This window comes from Solea solea, chromosome 16 (genome assembly GCF_958295425.1).
Source record: "Solea solea chromosome 16, fSolSol10.1, whole genome shotgun sequence".
NCBI classification, from domain to species: Eukaryota; Metazoa; Chordata; class Actinopteri; order Pleuronectiformes; family Soleidae; genus Solea; species Solea solea.
In genome coordinates this window covers 4,755,579-4,776,969 of record NC_081149.1, presented here as the reverse complement: position 1 = coordinate 4,776,969, position 21,391 = coordinate 4,755,579, and the positions used below count along the sequence as shown (strand labels likewise).

Here is a 21,391-nt window from a genome sequence, read left to right as displayed (position 1 = left end):
GAAACGTTTGTACCATTTTATTTTGAAGGGCATCTTTTCTAACTTGTGCTCTTATTTTAGGAGCCTTCATCTCTCTGCAGTCTTTTAAATCTATGTCCAACACTTGTTCCTGCAGGTTTTTGCCACCTAAATGTTTTTGTTCTTGTTTTATTGGTAGAGATGGGATGATACCACTTTTCTGTGACCATTGTCACAAACTCGAGTATCTACCGATACCGGAGTCAGTCCGATACGTTATCACTTAAGGCCCTTTAAGAAGCTGTTTAACACATTTGTGCTGAGTCATTTCAAAGACATGATTCTCTAACTGTATCGCAAATATTGTTCTCCCCAAAAAGAAGAAGAAATAAACTGCCCAAACATGACTCAGCTAAAATTTCATCCGTCTGATATCTGATCCAGTTATTTTGATCGATATCGGACCCGAGGTTATAATAGTTTTGGATTTTTCATTAGTTTTGTTTTTTATTTTGTTTTGACTTTTTGTTTTTAGTTTTAATTAGTTTTTAGAGCCGGTTTGCTACTTTTTATTAGTTTTTATTTTCTGTAAATGCTTAATTTTAGTTTAGTTTTTATTAGTTTTTTGTGGTAATATGGAGTATTTGGTGCAATTTTAGCTTTCGTTAACCATAATAACTTGATCGGACCGATACCCATCCCTATACACCGTTCTTGGCACTATAGAAATTGAAGTTATTATCATTATTATTAGTATTATTATTATTATTATCATTATTGTTATAATGATGATGATGCGAGATTAAAAAAGCAAAATGTGTAAAATATCAGGAAACATGGAGTCGACTGAAGCTTATTGTGAAATAAAATGTAATAAAATAATTTTATTATCATGTCAGTGAGAGCTGAGGAAAGTACTGAAGCTTTCAGACATCTACACAAATCATTTTCTCTTTTATATATATTTATTTATATATATATACATATATATATATTTATATATATGTATATATGTATATATGTTTATATATATATATATATATATATATATATATATATATATATATATATATGTATATGTAGTATAAAAACATAATGACACTATAACAGCCTGAGCAGAAACCATTCATCCATTCATTGGCCAATAAGCACTTTTTCAAATAAATACCAGTGTACGAACACGTAGTTCCACAGATGTTATTAACCCACGTGTGACACAAACATGTCAGTGTGAAAACACACACACACACGAGTCACTCAAGTCTTTGATGTGTGGTTGTAGAGACTGGGATGAGTCATAAATTCATCTCCTGCAGAATGAGCGTGTGAAAGTCTTCCCTCACAGCTGTGTCATGGTGTAGTTGGCAGGAAACAGCCCGGTCTTCCCTCGTAGACGTCCTCTCCACCATGACACGTCCGAGCGGTCCAGCACCTCGATGACGTCACCGGTGGAGAAGCCCAGCTCATCATCTTCCTCGGCGGTGAAGTCGTACAGCGCCTTCACCTGAATTGTGGCCGGTTTCTGTGAAGAATCAAAACAAATGCCATGGTGGCTTAGTGGTAGAGCGAGTTGTCTTTCAACTGGAAGGTTGTGGGTTCAATTCCTGACATCTGTATATGTCCTTGAGCAAAGACACTTAACCCCATGTTGCAGCTTGTGAATGGGTGAAAACTGTAGTGTAAAGCAGTTAATCAAGACTAGAAAAGCTCTATATATAAATACAAACCATAATACCAACTCTTCTTTTGATTTTATTTGTTAGTAATGAGTAACAAAGATAGTTAGAGGAAATGTAGAGGGGTAAGGGTTTCTAGAAATATAAAGTAAAGTAAAATTTGTTTATATTGGGTTTTTATAAATGCCATTTATGTCCTTAAGGTGATGAATGTTACTTTGTTTTACACAGTGTAACATTTCAAAATAACAGAAAATTGTAAGAAAAAATTATAACATTAAAAAGTGTATAAGGATATTTTACAAGGAATTTTGTACTTCAGTAAAGTATTTGTACTTTGTTACATTACAACAGGTTCCAAGTGAGCTGAGCAGATACTAAAAATGTGACATCAACCAAAATCCTACAACAGACACTTGTGTGTCCTCTAAGGTCAGAGGTCATAGGTCGTCAGGCTGACCTGAGGCAGAGGCATGGTCTCAGAGGAACGACGTGGAACGTTTGCAGCAGGCGTGACGGGGCTGTTTCTCCCTGTGTGACCGATGGTGTGAGCTCGTTCCTCCAGACCCACTCTCTTCACCTGGAAAAGGTAAAAACGACATTGTCATTACAGTCGTATAACAGTCATCCACAGTCATCTACAGTGGTTTAAAGTCGTATAACAGTTGTCTGCAGTCGTCCACAGTCGTATAAGAGTCGTTTACAGTTGTATAACAGTCTACAGTCGTATAACAGTCACCCACAGTCGTCTACAGCCGTATAACAGATGTTTACAGTTGTATTACAGTCTACAGTCGTATAACAGTGGTTTAAAGTCATATAACAGTCACCCACAGTCGTATAACAGTCATCCACAGTCGCCTACAGTCGCCTACAGTCATCTACAGTCATCTACAGTGGTTTAAAGTCGTATAACAGTTGTCTGCAGTCGTCCACAGTCGTATAACAGTCGTTTACAGTTGTATAACAGTCTACAGTCATATAACAGTCACCCACAGTCGTCTACAGCCGTATAACAGTCGTTTACAGTTGTATTACAGTCTACAGTCGTATAACAGTGGTTTAAAGTCATATAACAGTCAACCCACAGTCGTCCACAGTCGTATAACACTCTACAGTCGTATAACAGTCACCCACAGTCGTCTACAGCCGTATAACAGTCGTTTACGGTTGTATTGGAGTGTACAGTCGTATAACAGTGGTTTAAAGTCATATAACAGTCACCCACAGTCGTCCACAGTCGTATAACAGTCTACAGTCGTATAACAGTCACCCACAGTCGTCCACAGTCGTATAACAGTCGTTTACAGTTGTATAACAGTCTACAGTCGTATAACAGTCACCCACAGTCGTCTACAGTCGTATAACAGTCATCCACAGTCGCCTACAGTCATCTACAGTGGTTTAAAGTCATATAACAGTTGTCTGCAGTCGTCCACAGTCGTATAACAGTCGTTTACAGTTGTATAACAGTCTACAGTCGTATAACAGTCGTTTAAAGTCATATAACAGTCACCCACAGTCGTCCACAGTCGTATAACAGTCGTTTACAGTTGTATAACAGTCTACAGTCGTATAACAGTCACCCACAGTCGTCTACAGCCGTATAACAGTCGTTTACAGTTGTATTACAGTCTACAGTCGTATAACAGTCATCCACAGTCGCCTACAGTCATCTACAGTGGTTTAAAGTCGTATAACAGTTGTCTGCAGTCGTCCACAGTCATATAACAGTCGTTTACAGTTGTATAACAGTCTACAGTGGTATAACAGTCACCCACAGTCATCTACAGCCGTATAACAGTCGTTTACAGTTGTATAACAGTCTACAGTCGTATAACAGTCGTCTACAGTCGTCTACAGCCGTATAACAGTCGTTTACAGTTGTATTACAGTCTACAGTCGTAGACAAGTTGTCTACAGTGGTTTAAAGTCGTATAACAGTTGTCTGCAGTCATTAACAGTGATCACTGATGCAGTAGGACACGACTGTAAACAAGCTCAATATTAAAATCAAAAATAACTAGTACCGCGCGCGGTTCTGAACGGGTTCGAGCCGACCCACGCGGGTCGCCGTGTGCCACGGCTCCCCGCGTGCCTCGCGCTCTCACCCGTTCATTCACCGCGCGCGGTACTAGTTATTTTCAGTACTAGTTATTTTCAGTACTAGTTATTTTCAGCGGCGTCCCCGCACATGTCGATCCAAATTTCGGGGAGGATCGGGCAACGTATGGCAAAGTTATAGGGCACTTCCTGTTTAAAATGGCCGACTTCCTGTTCGGTCAAATGCGCGTCCGTAAACATGTTCAGGGATGTTCCCTTGTCTTACATATCAAGTTTTGTTCAGATCGGACAATCTTAGAGTTTACTTCCTATTTCGGGCATTCCACTTCCTGTTGGGAAGTCATCTTTTGCAGACATGCTCAGGACAGGTCCCTGGTGTCACATATAAGGTTTCGTGCAAATCGGACAACGTACGGCAAAGTTAGAGGGCACTTCCTGTTTAAAATGGCCAACTTCCTGTTCGTCTCTGGAAACATGTTCAGGGAAGGTCCTGTAACTCACATATCTAGTTTTGTGTCAAACGGACAATGTAAGACTTTACTTCCTGTTTCGGTCGTTCCACTTCCTGTAGGGAGGTGACCTTTTACGGACATGCTCAGGACAGGTCCCTGGTGTCACATATAAGGTTTTGTGCAGATCGGACAACGTACGGCAAAGTTAGAGGGCACTTCCTGTTTAAAATGGCCGACTTCCTGTTCGGTCAACGGCGTCTCCGTAAACATGTTCAGGGAAGGTCCGGTAACTCACATATCCAGTTTCGTGTCAATCGGACAATGTAAGACTTTACTTCCTGTTTTGGGCGTTCCACTTCCTGTAGGGAGGTGACCTTTTACGGACATGTTGAGGAAGGGTCTGGGGTCCCACATACTAAGTTTCAAGTGGATACAACAATCCCTGTTGGAGCAGCATCAAAAACTATAAATGTAATTATGTCTGCTGTCACCAGGGGGCGCTGTATTTGAAAATGAATATTTTCATATAGACGTGTTCAGGGCCGGACTATCATTATTCCCAGCAAGTTTGGTTCAGATCGGACCAGGATTGGCAAAGTTGTAACAGTTTGTTTTTTTAGAATTTTCTACCACCACCAGGAGGCGCTGTTTTCAAAATGTACCGTTTTAGCAACATAGTCGTCTTCAGCAACTAACCATCAACAACTATAGCAAGTTTGGTTGGGATCAGACCTTCCATCGCGAAGTTATAAGAGTTTCATTGTCTGTTATGAAAAATTATTATTATCTCCAATTTTGGCGCCCCCTATCTCGTACGCCATACAATATTTTAAAAAGCTTTTGATAACTTTTGATGCTCAACTCGTCCACATTGATCTCACCAAGTTTGAAGGTGATCACACAAAAGCTCTAGGAGGAGATAATTGAAATACAAGCTGTCATATTGTCTACTGTCACCAGGGGGCGCTGTTTTCGAAATTTAATATTTTCATATAGACGTCTTTAGGGCCGGACTATCATCAATCCTAGCAAGTTTGGTTCAGATCGGACCAGGATTCACAAAGTTGTAGCAGTTTGATTTTTTGTCCCAAAAATCCGACTTTGCGTCGTTGCCATGGCAACACCGTTAAACGATTTGTCGTCATATTGATCACGCATCATCTACCATGTGTTTTGACTGTTGTCACCAATTTTGAGTGCGGTACGATTATCTGTGTAAAAGTTATTCCCGAAATCGTAAAAAAACTTTTTTTTTGTGTATTTTCTTTCACCACAAGGAGGCGCTGTTTTCAAACTTCACCGTTTTTTCATAGACGTCTTCAGCCATGGCCCATCATCAATCATAGCAAGTTTGGTTCGGATCTGACCTTCCATCGCAAAGTTATAAGAGTTTTTTTTTTCTGATGCGAAACATCAGAATCATCACGAACTTTGCCGCCCCCTATCTCGTGCGCCGTGCGACATTTGAAAAAACTTTTGATACCGTGAGCTCCTCAACTGGTCCACAGGGACCTCACCAAGTTTGAAGGTGATCGCACGAAAACTCTAGGAGGAGTTAGTTCAAATACCATTGCTGCGAATTCGCCAAAATCGCCAAAAAATCGCCAATCAACCCAAGATGGCGGACTTCCTGTAGGTTTCACGGGAAAGTCGTCATCGACTTTTTTGACCGTCCCCACCTAATGAACGTGTGTACCAAGTTTCGTTCACGTACGTTAAACCCGACATGAGTTGACCTAATAGAAGTTTTTTGCGTGACTTTTTAGCCCCTCCCACCTCCAATTTTCCACGCATTTTCCCCGAACGACTTTCAGACGTAAATTTACACCAGGATTGATGCGGTCACAAAAATCTGTGAGTTTTGGGGTATGGGAAAGGCCTCAAAAATGCGATTTACTTTTAGGAATAATAATAATAATAATAATAATAACTAGTACCGCGCGCGGTTCTGAACGGGTTCGAGCCGACCCACGCGGGTCGCCGTGTGCCACGGCTCCCCGCGTGCCTCGCGCTCTCACCCGTTCATTCACCGCGCGCGGTACTAGTTATTTTCAGTACTAGTTATTTTCAGCGGCGTCCCCACGCATGTCGATCCAAATTTCGGGGGGGATCGGGCAATGTATGGCAAAGTTATAGGGCACTTCCTGTTTAAAATGGCCGACTTCCTGTCCGGTCAAATGCGCGTCCGTAAACGTGTTCAGGGAAGTTCCCTTGTCTTACATATCAAGTTTTGTTCAGATCGGACAATGTAAGACTTTACTTCCTGTTTCGGGCGTTCCACTTCCTGTAGGGAGGTGACCTTTTACGGACATGCTCAGGACAGGTCCCTGGTGTCACATATAAGGTTTTGTGCAGATCGGACAACGTACGGCAAAGTTAGAGGGCACTTCCTGTTTAAAATGGCCGACTTCCTGTTCGGTCAACGGCGTCTCCGGAAACATGTTCAGGGAAGGTCCCATAACTCACATATCTAGTTTCGTGTCAATCGGACAATGTAAGACTTTACTTCCTGTTTCGGGCATTCCACTTCCTGTAGGGAGGTGACCTTTTACGGACGTGTTGAGGAAGGGTCTGGGGTCCCACATACTAAGTTTCAAGCGGAAACAACAATCCCTGTTGGAGCAGCATCAAAAACTATAAATGTAATTCTGTCTGCTGTCACCAGGGGGCGCTGTATTTGAAAATGAATATTTTCATATAGACGTGTTCAGGGCCGGACTGTCATCAATCCTTGCAAGTTTGGTTCAGATCGGACCAGGATTGGCAAAGTTGTAACAGTTTGTTTTTTTAGAATTTTCTACCACCACCAGGAGGCGCTGTTTTCAAAATGTACCGTTTCAGCAACATAGTCGTCTTCAGCAACTAACCATCATCAACTATAGCAAGTTTGGTTGGGATCAGACCTTCCATCGCGAAGTTATAAGAGTTTCATTGTCTGTTATGAAAAATTATTATTATCTCCAATTTTGGCGCCCCCTATCTCGTACGCCATACAATATTTTAAAAAGCTTTTGATAACTTTTGATGCTCAACTCGTCCACATTGATCTCACCAAGTTTGAAGGTGATCGCACAAAAGCTCTAGGAGGAGATAATTGAAATACAAGCTGTCATATTGTCTGCTGTCACCAGGGGGCGCTGTTTTCGAAATTGAATATTTTCATATAGACGTCTTTAGGGCCGGACTATCATCAATCCTAGCCAGTTTGGTTCGGATCGGACCAGGATTCGCAAAGTTGTAGCAGTTTGATTTTTTGTCCCAAAAATCCGACTTTGCGTCGTTGCCATGGCAACACCGTTAAACGATTTGACGTCATATTGATCACGCATCATCTACCATGTGTTTTGACTGTTGTCACCAATTTTGAGTGCGGTACGATTATCTGTGTAAAAGTTATTCCCGAAATCGTAAAAAAACTTTTTTTTTGTGTATTTTCTTTCACCACAAGGAGGCGCTGTTTTCAAACTTCACCGTTTTTTCATAGACGTCTTCAGCCATGGCCCATCATCAATCATAGCAAGTTTGGTTCGGATCGGACCTTCCATCGCAAAGTTATAAGAGTTTTTTTTTTCTGATGCGAAACATCAGAATCATCACGAACTTTGCCGCCCCCTATCTCGTGCGCCGTGCGACATTTGAAAAAACTTTTGATACCGTGAGCTCCTCAACTGGTCCACAGGGACCTCACCAAGTTTGAAGGTGATCGCACGAAAACTCTAGGAGGAGTTAGTTCAAATACCATTGCTGCGAATTCGCCAAAATCGCCAAAAAATCGCCAATCAACCCAAGATGGCGGATTTCCTGTAGGTTTCACGGGAAAGTCGTCATCGACTTTTTTGACCGTCCCCACCTAATGAACGTGTGTACCAAGTTTCGTTCACATACGTTAAACCCGACATGAGTTGACCTAATAGAAGTTTTTTGCGTGACTTTTTAGCCCCTCCCACTTCCAATTTTCCACGCATCTTCTCCGAACGACTTTCAGACGTAAATTTACACCAGGATTGATGCGGTCACAAAAATCTGTGAGTTTTGGGGTATGGGAAAGGCCTCAAAAATGCGATTTACTTTTAGGAATAATAATAATAAAAATAACTAGTACCGCGCGCGGTTCTGAACGGGTTCGAGCCGACCCACGCGGGTCGCCGTGTGCCACGGCTCCCCGCGTGCCTCGCGCTCTCACCCGTTCATTCACCGCGCGCGGTACTAGTTATTTTCAGTACTAGTTATTTTCAGTACTAGTTATTTTCAGTACTAGTTATTTTCAGCGGCGTCCCCGTGCATGTCGATCCAAATTTCGGGGGGGATCGCGGCAACGTATGGCAAAGTGATAGGGCACTTCCTGTTTAAAATGGCCGACTTCCTGTTCGGTCAAATGCGCGTCCGTAAACGTGTTCAGGGAAGTTCCCTTGTCTTACATATCAAGTTTTGTTCAGATCGGACAATCTTAGAGTTTACTTCCTGTTTCGGGCATTCCACTTCCTGTAGGGAGGTGACCTTTTACGGACATGCTCAGGACAGGTCCCTGGTGTCACATATAAGATTTTGTGCAAATCGGACAACGTACGGCAAAGTTAGAGGGCACTTCCTGTTTAAAATGGCCGACTTCCTGTTCGTCTCCGGAAACATGTTCAGGGAAGGTCCCATAACTCACATATCTAGTTTCGTGTCAATCGGACAATGTAAGACTTTACTTCCTGTTTCGGGCGTTCCACTTCCTGTAGGGAGGTGACCTTTTACGGACATGTTGAGGAAGGGCCTGGGGTCCCACATACTAAGTTTCAAGCGGATACAACAATCCCTGTTGGAGCAGCATCAAAAACTATAAATGTAATTCTGTCTGCTGTCACCAGGGGGCGCTGTATTTGAAAATGAATATTTTCATATAGACGTGTTCAGGGCTGGACTATCATCAATCCCAGCAAGTTTGATTCAGATCGGAGCAGGATTGGCAAAGTTGTAACAGTTTGTTTTTTTAGAATTTTCTACCACCACCAGGAGGCGCTGTTTTCAAAATGTACCATTTCAGCAACATAGTCGTCTTCAGCAACTAACCAACATCAACTATAGCAAGTTTGGTTGGGATCAGATCTTCCATCGCGAAGTTATAAGAGTTTCATTGTCTGTTGAGAAAAATTATTATTATCTCCAATTTTGGCGCCCCCTATCTCCTACGCCATACAATATTTTAAAAAGCTTTTGATAACTTTTGATGCTCAACTCGTCCACATTGATCTCACCAAGTTTGAAGGTGATCGCACAAAAGCTCTAGGAGGAGATAATTGAAATACAAGCTGTCATATTGGCTACTGTCACCAGGGGGCGCTGTTTTCGAAATTGAATATTTTCATATAGACGTCTTTAGGGCCGGACTATCATCAATCCTAGCAAGTTTGGTTCAGATCGGACCAGGATTCGCGAAGTTGTAGCAGTTTGATTTTTTGTCCCAAAAATCCGACTTTGCGTCGTTGCCATGGCAACACCGTTAAACGATTTGTCGTCATATTGATCACGCATCATCTACCATGTGTTTTGACTGTTGTCACCAATTTTGAGTGCGGTACGATTATCTGTGTAAAAGTTATTCCCGAAATCGTAAAAAAACTTTTTTTTGGTGTATTTTCTTTCACCACAAGGAGGCGCTGTTTTCAAACTTCACCGTTTTTTCATAGACGTCTTCAGCCATGGCCCATCATCAATCATAGCAAGTTTGGTTCGGATCGGACCTTCCATCGCAAAGTTATAAGAGTTTTTTTTTTCTGATGCGAAACATCAGAATCATCACAAACTTTGCCGCCCCCTATCTCGTGCGCCGTGCGACATTTGAAAAAACATTTGATACCGTGAGCTCCTCAACTGGTCCACAGGGACCTCACCAAGTTTGAAGGTGATCGCACGAAAACTCTAGGAGGAGTTAGTTCAAATACCTTTGCTGCGAATTCGCCAAAATCGCCAAAAAATCGCCAATCAACCCAAGATGGCGGATTTCCTGTTGGGTTTGGATCATGGTCATAATGTAATTTTTTCTTCATCCTGACCCACTACACATGTGTACCGAATTTCGTGCATGTGCGATATTTGTGTTGGTCATGGTGAATTTGGACAGGTGGCGCCGCACTTATTGGCCCCTCCCACATTCAATTTTCGACGCACATTCCCCGAACCTTTTTCAGACGTAAATTTACACCAGTATTGATGCGGTCACAAAAATTGGTGAGTTTTGGGGTATGGGAAAGGCCTCAAAAAGGCAATTCATTTGGGGGAATAATAAGAATAATAATAATAATAATAATCCTTCCAGTTTCAATAGGTTTCTTGCAACCTTGTTGCTCGAACCCTAATAATAATAATAATAATAATAATCTTTTGCATTTCAATAGGGTTCTTGCAACCTTGTTGCTCGAACCCTAATAATCTTTTGCATTTCAATAGGGTTCTTGCAACCTTGTTGCTCGAACCCTAATAATCCTTCCAGTTTCAATAGGTTTCTTGCAACCTTGTTGCTCGAACCCTAATAATAATAATCTTTTGCATTTCAATAGGGTTCTTGCAACCTTGTTGCTCGAACCCTAATAAACAAATATTCAGTTTGTCAGTCTCATGATTTGTCACATGATTTGTGGGATTTATGTATGTATGTATATGTATATATGTATGTATATACATATATACATATGTGTGTGTATGTATGTATATGTATGTACATGTATATACGTATGTATGTATATATGTATATGTATATATATATATATATATATATATATATGTATATATATATGTATATGTATATAGATAGTGTTTGTACACACGTAATATTTTAAAGTATATAAAGAGAGAGAGAGCGCACCAGCTGACTGTGTGGTTGGTCTGATGCTCGTCGCGGTCCGGCTGCGATCGCTGCAGCTGAGTGTTGTTCAGGCAAACTTCCCCTCTTCACCTGTAGTAAACAAACAAACACAGCTGTTTGTTTCAATGAAGTATTTTGAAAATAATTAGTAATAATTTTTTTAGACCATAAAATGAAGATGCATCATGACAAAACTTGACAATTTAAAAGTGTAAAAAATAAAGGCACTTTATAGTGTTACATTCATAATAATAATCAAGCACCGGCTACTCTTAGGTTTATGGGGGCCCTAATTCAGCAGAGGGCCCCATAAGTGTCGGCAGACCTGAGCCGTAGAGACGTTCCTGTTGGCCGAGGTGCCGTCATGGAGGTACATCTCCCTGGTCTTGGAGATGGAGGTGTTCTTGTAGAAGTCCACCAGTTTGTTGAGGGACGTGAACTTCTCTGACCACAGGAAGTAATGGCCCTGGTTGTCGCGCAGCACTTTGAAGTGCTGAACGTCACTTTCATGTCTGTGGAGGGGAAAAGGACGGATTTAATGTCCAGTCAGTGACAGAGACGTAATCACATTTTCCTGAATGTCCACTGACTCCCTGTCTCCTGTGCTGGACCTCCCTCTGCTGGCCAGAGAAGAAAACTACACCTGTTTACTTGTAAAATATGATAATTTTTTTGATGAGGATGAAGATTAATATGCTACGTTTAAGTCATATCACAGTGCAAAACTCACGTATCTGTACTTTGTTACTTATTACTACCAAATACAATCAGAAGAATAATAGTTGGTTTTCTTGATGAGCTGCTTTACACTACACTTTTCACCCATTCACAAATCTTTCACACTCATTCACACGCTGCAACATGGGGTGTCTTTGCCCAAGGACACACAGACATATACAGTCACTCACTCACTTACAGTCAGACACTCACTCACTTACTGTCAGACACTCACTCACTGTCAGACACTCACCTTCAGACACTCACTCACTGTCAGACACTAACTCCCTTACGCTCACTCGCTGTCAGACACTAACTCACTTACACTCACTCATTTACACTCACTCCCACTCACTCACCCAGTCACATTCACATGCTTCAACGTAGGGTTAAGTGTCTTTCCCAAGGACACACAGACATATACAGACACTCACTCACTGTCAGACACTCACTTTCAGACACTCACTCACTTACGCTCATTCACCTTCAGACACTCACTCACTGTCAGACACTAACACTGTCAGACACTAACTTACGCTCACTCATTTACACTCACTCCCACTCACTCACTCACTCACCAGTCACATTCACACGCTTCAACGTAGGGTTAAGTGTCTTTGCTCAAGGACGCATATTAGACAAGCAGAGCCAGGAATTGAACCCACAACCTTCCAGTTGAAAGAAGACTGGCCCTACCACTGACTCAATCCTAACTCCTCACTTTTTTAATACTTTTACTTCTCAACATTAGTATATTTACATGATTATGAGAATTCATTGACATGTGATGATGTTTTGTGACCTGGTTAATCTGGACTATAAAACTAAAACTATGTGTAGTAAATAAAACTCCATATATAAATAACAACAAAGTCGAGCCTCGGGAAGTAAATGTATGTCAAAAAATAGTTTTTTCTCACTTGACAGAGATGGAGAATTCTCCCGGCGAACTCTGCGAGCCTCGGATCACGAACTCTCCGATATCCTTGTGTCTCAGCAGATCCTCGGCGTCGTTGCGACTAGCGTTCTCCTGAAACCACCTGGAAAAACAACCACGGTAACTGTGATATTTGGATTGTACCAAGTCGTTTTTTTGGGAAATATTAAAACAAGTTCTTAGTTTTTTGTTCCATGGAACAATGTAAAATGTAAAAACTCACAGTTTCAAGGTTTGGGGAAACAAAAATCAACATTTTTCACATTTCATTGACCAAACAAGTGACCGTGAAAACAAAGTTCCAGTGTGTAGAACTTCAGGTGAAGTTCTTTGAATTAGTCATAAATTGAAGGTGAATGAATTAAAACTGGTTAGAGTTCAGATCTCATTGGTGACGTCACCGCCTCGTACCTCGGAGTCTGCAGTTCCAGGTAGTTTTGTGGCACAAAACCTTCTTCTCCATTCATCTCTGCTTTGTACCAATCGTCTTGTGGACTCAGAATCTGGTCAGAGAAGGGAAAACAGTAAGTGGTGAATGACTAATGTATATAATATAATGAAGAAAAAAGCATAATTTAAATTCGCTCTACCTTCAGAATGTCGCCTTTTCTGAAGGTGAGCTCGTCGTCCGCTGTCGCGGCAAATTCGTACTTTCCCCTTGCTTCCATCAGGATCAGCTGATCAGTGAGGTTTAAAAAAAACAACAACAAAAAAAATGAAGACAACAAAGATGAGGGATGGCGAGGTCCACTGCAACTGTTTCTATACAGAGAAATAAAAAAATATATTATTATTTTAATTTAACAAAAGTAAACTTTCATGCAACCTCGAGGATGCATTTTTTAATGTTTTGAATTTTTTCTGATAATTTTGTGTTATTTTGAAATGTTACGCTGTATAAAATAATAATAGTTACATTCATTGCCTAAAGGACATAAATGTCATGACATTAAAACCCAATATAAACTAATTTCCTTGACAAACGCCACCATCATTACAATACAGTATAAAATCATGCATTGAGTGTTAAAATACTTTTAATCTAAGTCTAGGTCTTGGTTTTTTACTATTCAACCCATTTCCCTCTGAATGGCATGGATGCAATTTTCCTGGTAATCCAGCGAGTGGCAGTGTTGTTCTGTAAATGGCCTGTAAATTGAAGCTGAACATGACCTAATAATGTTCCATTCATCAGAACCGTTGATGGATAAAACAAAATAATAATTACAAGTTAAAAAATAACCATGAAGGACCGTAACAATATCTAAATCATAATTCTCCTTCAGATGATAGTAAATATTTGTCATGAGTTCACACGTATATATACATATATATGTATATATATATATATATATACATATGTATGTATATACATATATATACATACGTATATATATGTATATACATACATATGTATATATGTGTGTAAATGTGTATATATATGTATATCCATTTATATGTATAGATGGTGATATATTGTTCCATAAAAAGAAAAATGTGTCCACTGTAAATGTTTCAGTGTTTGTTTTTAGGAAGACCAGTGAAATGAACAACACAAGTTAAAGCTGCTTTACTTCCGGTTACACAGTCACGTAAGCGTGACACAGCGTTTCTGTGGCTGTTTACAGTAAAGGAACTGGAAAAAATTATAATAAACAATCTATTTTCAAAGTAGGAAAAGACACACGAGCCACTTCCTAATTTACTGTATATTTATGAGACAATAAAACAGGCAGATGTGAGAGGAACCTTTTCAGTACACTTTTTTTTGGGGGGGGTGGAGGTGGAGGTGTTGGGGGGGTAGCTGATTTGTTACTTGATAATTTTCTCATAGATGTAAAAACCCTGACTGTTTGTGGTTTCAAAAGGATGTGGTGACTTATCTTTGCTACTGCAGCTCTTGAGCGCGCTGCAAAATGATGACTTTAATCTGAGTTTGAGTGCATGAAGGGTGAAAAACCCCTCACTGTGACCTGTTATTTCATGATAGAATTGTACACATATTTAATACTTCCCTATTACACGATAGGTAATTATGTGGCATCATATTTTTTAATGTGCAGGTAGTATTTATGGTAATACCACTTAATGTCTAGTATTATTTCTATCTTGGTAAAAACAATGGTAAATAATGGAGAAAAATATGACAGTAAAACCATAAAATTTCCCTAAAAAAAACATCTGCTCTGGTTTGTAATACACTGAGTAAAATAAATCATTACATTTGTCTCCTTACGGACATAAAATGTACACATTGGTAGCAGCTTGGTAATGAGATTTATCATAAATTTTCTGGTATATTTTCTGATTTTCTTCCTAATACTCGTGTACTACTGGTGGTAAACGTACCACAGTTTGAGAACCATGGTCCTAAAGTGAACAGAGAGTCATGTAAAGGCTCTGTTTTTGAGGGAGATTTGTCAGTACATAACTCTGATTTTTGGACAGGTATTTTTCTTTTGCTGTGACTTCTACACTAAATTCTATTTTTCTTTCTTCTCTCAGTTTCCAGTCGTCAGCCAGTCGTCAGCCTGTTTAAAGTGCTTTTTTTAAAGGTGCAAGACTTGGTTTTTATGGTCAGGGTTAGGAGGTTAGGGTTAGTGTTAACCATTCTATTTTCTCCTTCTTTAGTCTCTTAAAATGCAACCATAAAATGCATTGAAACAGGAATACAGGAAATATGTGCACGCACCTGTAACTGCTTCCTTTTAGCTTTAATATTCTGTTGTGAGTTTTATATCTGAAATGGTTTTGTCTATGTAAAAATTTGTACTATCAATGAGATCTGTCTCGCTAAATAAAGGATTAATAAATAAACAGATGTGATCTGTATTTTTTAACTCTTTTGTAGAGACTGTGTTCAAGCATTTTCTGGTGAATAAGCATTTCTGTGGGTTCTTTTCTTTTAATTTATCCTCAAGTTAAACTTCTACAACATGTGTTTATGAAACCATGACATTTCCAAAACAAGGCAATCAGAGATGGCAAACTTCAACCCATTCACGCAACAAGCCTCTGTCAGCCTCTGTTGGTCATATTGGCAAGTGTGGAAACACAGACAGACAGACAGACAGACAGACAGACAGACCTACTAAAAACAAAAATAATAATAATAATTCACTCCCACTCCGTGGGGGGTGAAGTAATAATACACAAGTGTCACAACATTTGCCACTGATCTGTATTTTTGTGATGTTTTCAACATCTGCTCTGGTTCGTAATACACAGAGTAAAATAAATAGTTACATTTGTCACCTTAAGGTCATTAAATGTACACACCAGTAACAGCTTTGTGATGAGAATTATCGTACACTACATCAGTGTAAAACCTTCACACTGAAATGTTGGGCTATCAAAATTGGTATAACTACAATATTATCTATCTATAAATGTGAGGAACGTAACACATAACTGTCCTACGACAGGTTTCAAACACAACAAACGTATTCCTGTAGAACGGTATTTGTGCAGACTTTTCACAGGAGGCAGATTTATTCTCTCCATCCTCCTCTTCCTCACATATACTTCACACACTGGTAAAGTGACATTAGATTAAGACGTGATGCAAGCCTGGTTCCATTCCATTTACGTTAAAAGAGATGGATCCTGTTTTTGTCCAAGTTTAAGACGACAAACTTGACACTTCAGCCTTTTATTTTAATACTGTGCACACATTTCCTTTATTTTCTGGCTGTTTTCTAGTGAAGAGATGGTAAAATTAATAATTTATGGTCACAAATGTACTGCGTTTATATAATTAGTAAATATGATATAAGTTACAGGGAACACTGAAAGAGTGAAGTGATTTCTTTTTTCACCATTTACTGTCATTTATTTAGCTGACATTTTAGTTTGTTCTTCATATGTGAAGTTAAATGAAGTAAAGCTAAACATTAACAAATGAACAGATTAAACATTTGTTTTATTAAGATAAAAACTTCCTCAGTCAAATCGACTGACCGTGGCTTTAAAGGGAAATAAATGTTTTTTCCAACAGGACATGACAATCTAATCTAATGATTAATATCTAACTCAAGTCTTGCACGTTTGAGTCAACATTTAATGATTAATGTTGTTACGTCTGCTCTGGACAGAGATGTCACTGTGGAGAATCTGAGTGTCAAAGATTCAGCAAACACACTGAAATTCATCATATGGAACTTTTGTTTGTCTGAATGTAGCTAAAATAAAACAAATTCCAAAATAAGAGCTGCACAATAAAGAAATGACATCTTACAGTAAAATGAAAGTTCGACTTCAGGAAAACCAGTGTTGTAACAAAGATAAAAAACGTAAAAATACTTTATAATATCTGTACTTTACTTTGTTATTCATATTTCTAGTAACCACTAATCAGGAGAAGATGAAGAGTTGGTAAATGTTCTGTATTCATATTACACTTTTGTAACTTTTTACCATTTACACACTGTCAACGTGGGACAAAGACACATCAGCATAAAGACGAGTGGAGCCAGGGAATCTAATCATCACTTAAATGCCGGCCTCTGATTGGGCAGAGAGTGTCGTCACTGAATTGTCATGAGCACGAAGTCCGACACAAGAATCAAAGCCAACAATGTACAACAATTAAAAAGACTTAAAAATCCTACTTATTATCCAAAATCTACTTAAAGTTCCAAAATGTACTTATACTGTAATTCCAAAATCTACTTAAAGTTCACTTATATTTCCAAAATCTACTTATAGTTCCAAATTCTATTTATACTGATATACCAAAATCTAGTTCACTTATCATCACCAATCAGATCATCCCTCTGATTGGTGAGAAAGTGTCATCACTGAAGAGTAATGAGCACAACATCCGACACAAGAATCAAAGCCAATAACGTCCAACTGTAGATAAAAAAAGACGAAACTTCCTCACACAGGAAAACAGAAAACATTGGTGACATCTGCAAATAACACAAATTTTAACATATCTGATTACTCTGCAAATGTCATTACTATACATAAGAAACATTTGAGGTACCCCACATGTTATATATTCATAAATCCAGATTTATATTGGTTTATTTGTACAACTTGTTCCCTGTGGTTAATTATGGAGCTCTTTAAAAGAGTCCAAAACAATAACTTCTATCATTTCCCTACTCAACATAATCATGACATTATCAATATCATGTAAACAGTGTTTTCTTTCCGATTTTTAATATTATTTAGCTGGTATTATTTTTTAAAAAACAGCAAGAATTGAGGAAAAGAAGAATTAGGAAGGGAGAGAAAGAAGTGAGGAAACGCTGTCATGGAACTCAGGTAAAATACTAATGTGATTTAAACTGGACATAAAAGAGACATTAAAAACAAACAAGTAGTGACAAATGTGGCGAAATGTAAAGAAATGGACAAGTGAATCAGTCGTTAAATGCGAATAAATGAATCAATGAGGTAAGAATGTTAAAGGACAGAGTGAAATAAACTTGTGTCAGACCCAGAAGTAAAGGTAATAAACTCAGTTAGAAGAGAATATGAACATTTTCTCAGGTTTTCAGGGAGTCTGTTGTTCCAAAGACCAGGACCAGAATCACGGAAACAGGACTCACCTCTTTTATGCAGATGATGAACTCACGTTCACAAATATTCCAGTAAAATTCTTCATACACCGTGTTTACAAAGGTATTCGACCACCTGTCATAAAAACAAGAAAACATCAGTATTTTAGAAATCTTTCAAGAACTGAAAATGTTATCAAACTCGAAATTACAAGAGTAACAATCAACCGGTAAAACTTTAAATAACTCTAATTTGACGTCTTAATGAAGAAATAATAATAATGTCCATATTATTATTATATTCAAAATATAATTGGGTTAAAGATCTTCGACATACTGGTGTATCAACTATTACAGAAATCCTTTTGATAATTACCAATGCTGTTCATTTAGGGCAGCTGTGGCTTTGGGTGTTGGTTTACTACTTAGAATATAGATCAGAAATAAGGTTCTGCCTCATTGGGACCAGGTTTTGGTCTCCATGAGGACTACTGTTTTTTTTTTACAGAGAGTGAGGGACAAATGAGAATGTCCTCAGTGGTTTGTACGGTCCTCACAAAGACACACATACAAGTACACACACACACACGCTTAAATAAACTTCCCTAAAATGAAGCAACAAACAAAAGAAGTTTGACAGTTGAATAAATTCACATAAAATGTCCTTAAAAACTTCTCTAAGTGAACATGGAAGATTTGAATTAAAACATTTAAAACAGCAATAAATCAAAATGTAAACGTGTGACACGAGCGTGAACGAGTGAGATGAGAGAAAGAAACGAGTGGAACTTTTCATTACCTGCTAAACGTGTTTCTTCTAAGGCCGAGCTCCTGTTGTCTCTCTGCAGTGCAGTGAACGCAGCAGCACAAACAACAACATCTCTGTCTCTGTGAGTCCAACAAACTTTCACAGCAGCAGCAAACTCAAGTCGCGCGTTTTCACACCGGAATCACGTTTGAGCAGCAGCAGCGTCTGTGAGGAGACGAGAGAACAAACTGCCCTCTTCAACAAGTGGGGAGAGTGTGTGTGCCACTTCCTCCTGCTTTCACAATAAAACCAAACCTCACACTTCCTTCATTCATTCATCCATCCATTCATCCATTCATCCATTCATTCATTTGCTCTTCAGTTTGAGTCTGAATGTTGTAAAACAAAAGAAAGTGTGATCTTTGTTGCTCAAATGTGAGAAGAGACAGTGTTGTTGTTGTTGTTGTTGCTGTTGTTGTTGTTGTTGTTGTTGCTGCTGTTGTCAAAAATCAAAGAAAATCACGACTTTTCATTGTTTACACAAATGTCTTCCTCCCTCACAGACGAGGAGATGTCGCTGATGCCCATGTCAGGGTTTCTGAGTTGGAACATTTTTAGTGTATTGTACATAACTAAAATACTCACACTAACACACCTACTTGCCAGAAATGTGCTCACTGAAACCCGTTCAAAAAATCACTGTTTTGACGCATCGTGACGAAAACTGTATGACGCGAACCGATGCCAGTATAGAATTTTTATAGCTTAATTTTTTATGAACACATGTCTCGGTTTGTTAACTTTATTAAAGTTAAATAAATAATCTTAATGGTTTTTATGTCGCTTCCCCTTCACTGAGTCCTAACGACATCATTCTTTTCTTCTGCCGCAGACGGCGGCTAATTAGTCAAACTCATCCAGAGCAGAGTCATCGCTGCAGATCCGTGCGACGCAACGCTACTTTACATAATAGGTGATTTGCCTAAACAAACATACTTTTGCTAACGTTGCTAAGCTTTAGCTTCTGGCACCGACACAATCTCGTGTTGACCACGGTGACAGAACAGAAAACTGTGAGCAAGCATTGCTGTGTTTTAGTTTAAATCTTCACTTCTGTGTTTACCGTTCAGAGATCTTCTGTCGTGTTTGTTACACAGTAAATGTAGAGTGTTGTTATTGTTTGGTTGTCGCTAACGATGTAATATTCTCCACATCTACTTTTAATGAACAACCATTCACACACAATGAGGTCTTTTCACGTTTACCCAGGATTTTCAGCCTGGATTTAACACAACGTACAAGACTATGCCCTCGGACATAGTTTGGCACCGTTGCTAGGCAACATGAGATCACTACTATATTTGTATTCAAAGGTTACGCACTGCAGCTTTAATGTAGTCAACTGGAAGGTTGTGGGTCAATTTACCGGCGCTTCTCGTTTTAAGCCTCTGGTGTATCTCATGAGCTCATAGTACCCTGTCCTGTTCTCTTTATCTTTTTGCGATTGGTGATACTCATACTACATTTCCCAGTGTGCACTGGTACGCACCGCTGTTCAGTACCAGTTGCCTTGTTCGTCAACCTCCTTTCCAGGATTTGTTTGCATTTGTGTAAGTATATGAAGATCTTATTCATCAATAATATCAATGTTGTTGGTCCTCCTAAATATGTTTATTTCCCATTTAAGTTACATTACAATATAATATATATATATACAGTACATGTAGGTTTAAAATAATGGACAGTCATTGTCTACTGTTTTGTTATTGTAGAAACAAACTCATGAGTACTTTGCATAGCTTCTCTAATTTTCTCCATTTCTGTCTTTGATGTGTGTCCACAGGGAATGGTAGGTGCCAGTTAGTTCCCTTGTGCATCAGCCTGAGTGCTACTGGAGGACCGCCCCCCTGAAGACGTCCCTTGGGCCACATGCAAGTGAACAAACATAATTTGTCTGGAAAGTTGAAAGTTCAATAAAACAATTTTCTTTTTAAAAATCAGCATCATGTTCTAGTATTTGAATATATCACTTAATGATCTGCTGGTACCGACCACCCGCCGCCTAATTTACCTGGCAACAGTTGAATAAGGAGAGTACTGGCACTTATTTTTTTCCACTTAAAGCACTGAGTGTAAGTGAGTAAGTGAGTGTAAGTGAGTGTAAATAAGTCAGTGAGTGAGTGAATGAGTGAGTGAAAAGATTAAAACTGTAGTGTAATGCAGCTTTGAGTGACACGTGTGTATGATGATCAGTAGAGAGTTGATAAACTGAGCTGCTGCTTCTATCGTGAGACAAAGTGCAGAGATGAGATGAGTCTTTGACCTGGATCTGTGAAAACCACCCGCTGTGCAGCTGCAGGTGGAGCTCGCTCACATCCGCCTCCAAGCCTCTGTCACAACACCACAAAAACTACACAACTGTGTGTGTGTGTTTCCTCTTTTTTCTTCTTTTCTGTGTGTGTGTGTGCGTTCCTGTATGCGT

General features: G+C 39.3%; 1 protein-coding gene across 2 annotated transcripts; it reads right to left on the bottom strand.

Moving 5' to 3' along the window:
• Window positions 1–1,048: 1,048 nt before the first annotated feature.
• On the bottom strand, window positions 1,049–19,165 carry grap2a (GRB2 related adaptor protein 2a). 2 transcript variants are annotated; one of them, XM_058652639.1, is made up of 9 exons: window positions 18,961–19,165; window positions 18,213–18,297; window positions 13,242–13,413; window positions 13,063–13,154; window positions 12,635–12,754; window positions 11,323–11,509; window positions 10,998–11,087; window positions 2,095–2,214; window positions 1,049–1,480 (listed from the first exon to the last, which is right to left on the bottom strand). In XM_058652639.1, exons 3-9 carry the CDS (start codon window positions 13,317–13,319, stop codon window positions 1,298–1,300), a joined length of 870 nt encoding a protein of 289 aa, XP_058508622.1. In that variant the 5' UTR covers window positions 13,320–13,413; window positions 18,213–18,297; window positions 18,961–19,165; the 3' UTR covers window positions 1,049–1,297. The 2 variants fall into 2 exon arrangements, with proteins under 2 accessions (XP_058508622.1, XP_058508623.1); XM_058652640.1 differs by having other exon boundaries at window positions 13,242–13,328.
• Window positions 19,166–21,391: the final 2,226 nt, after the last annotated feature.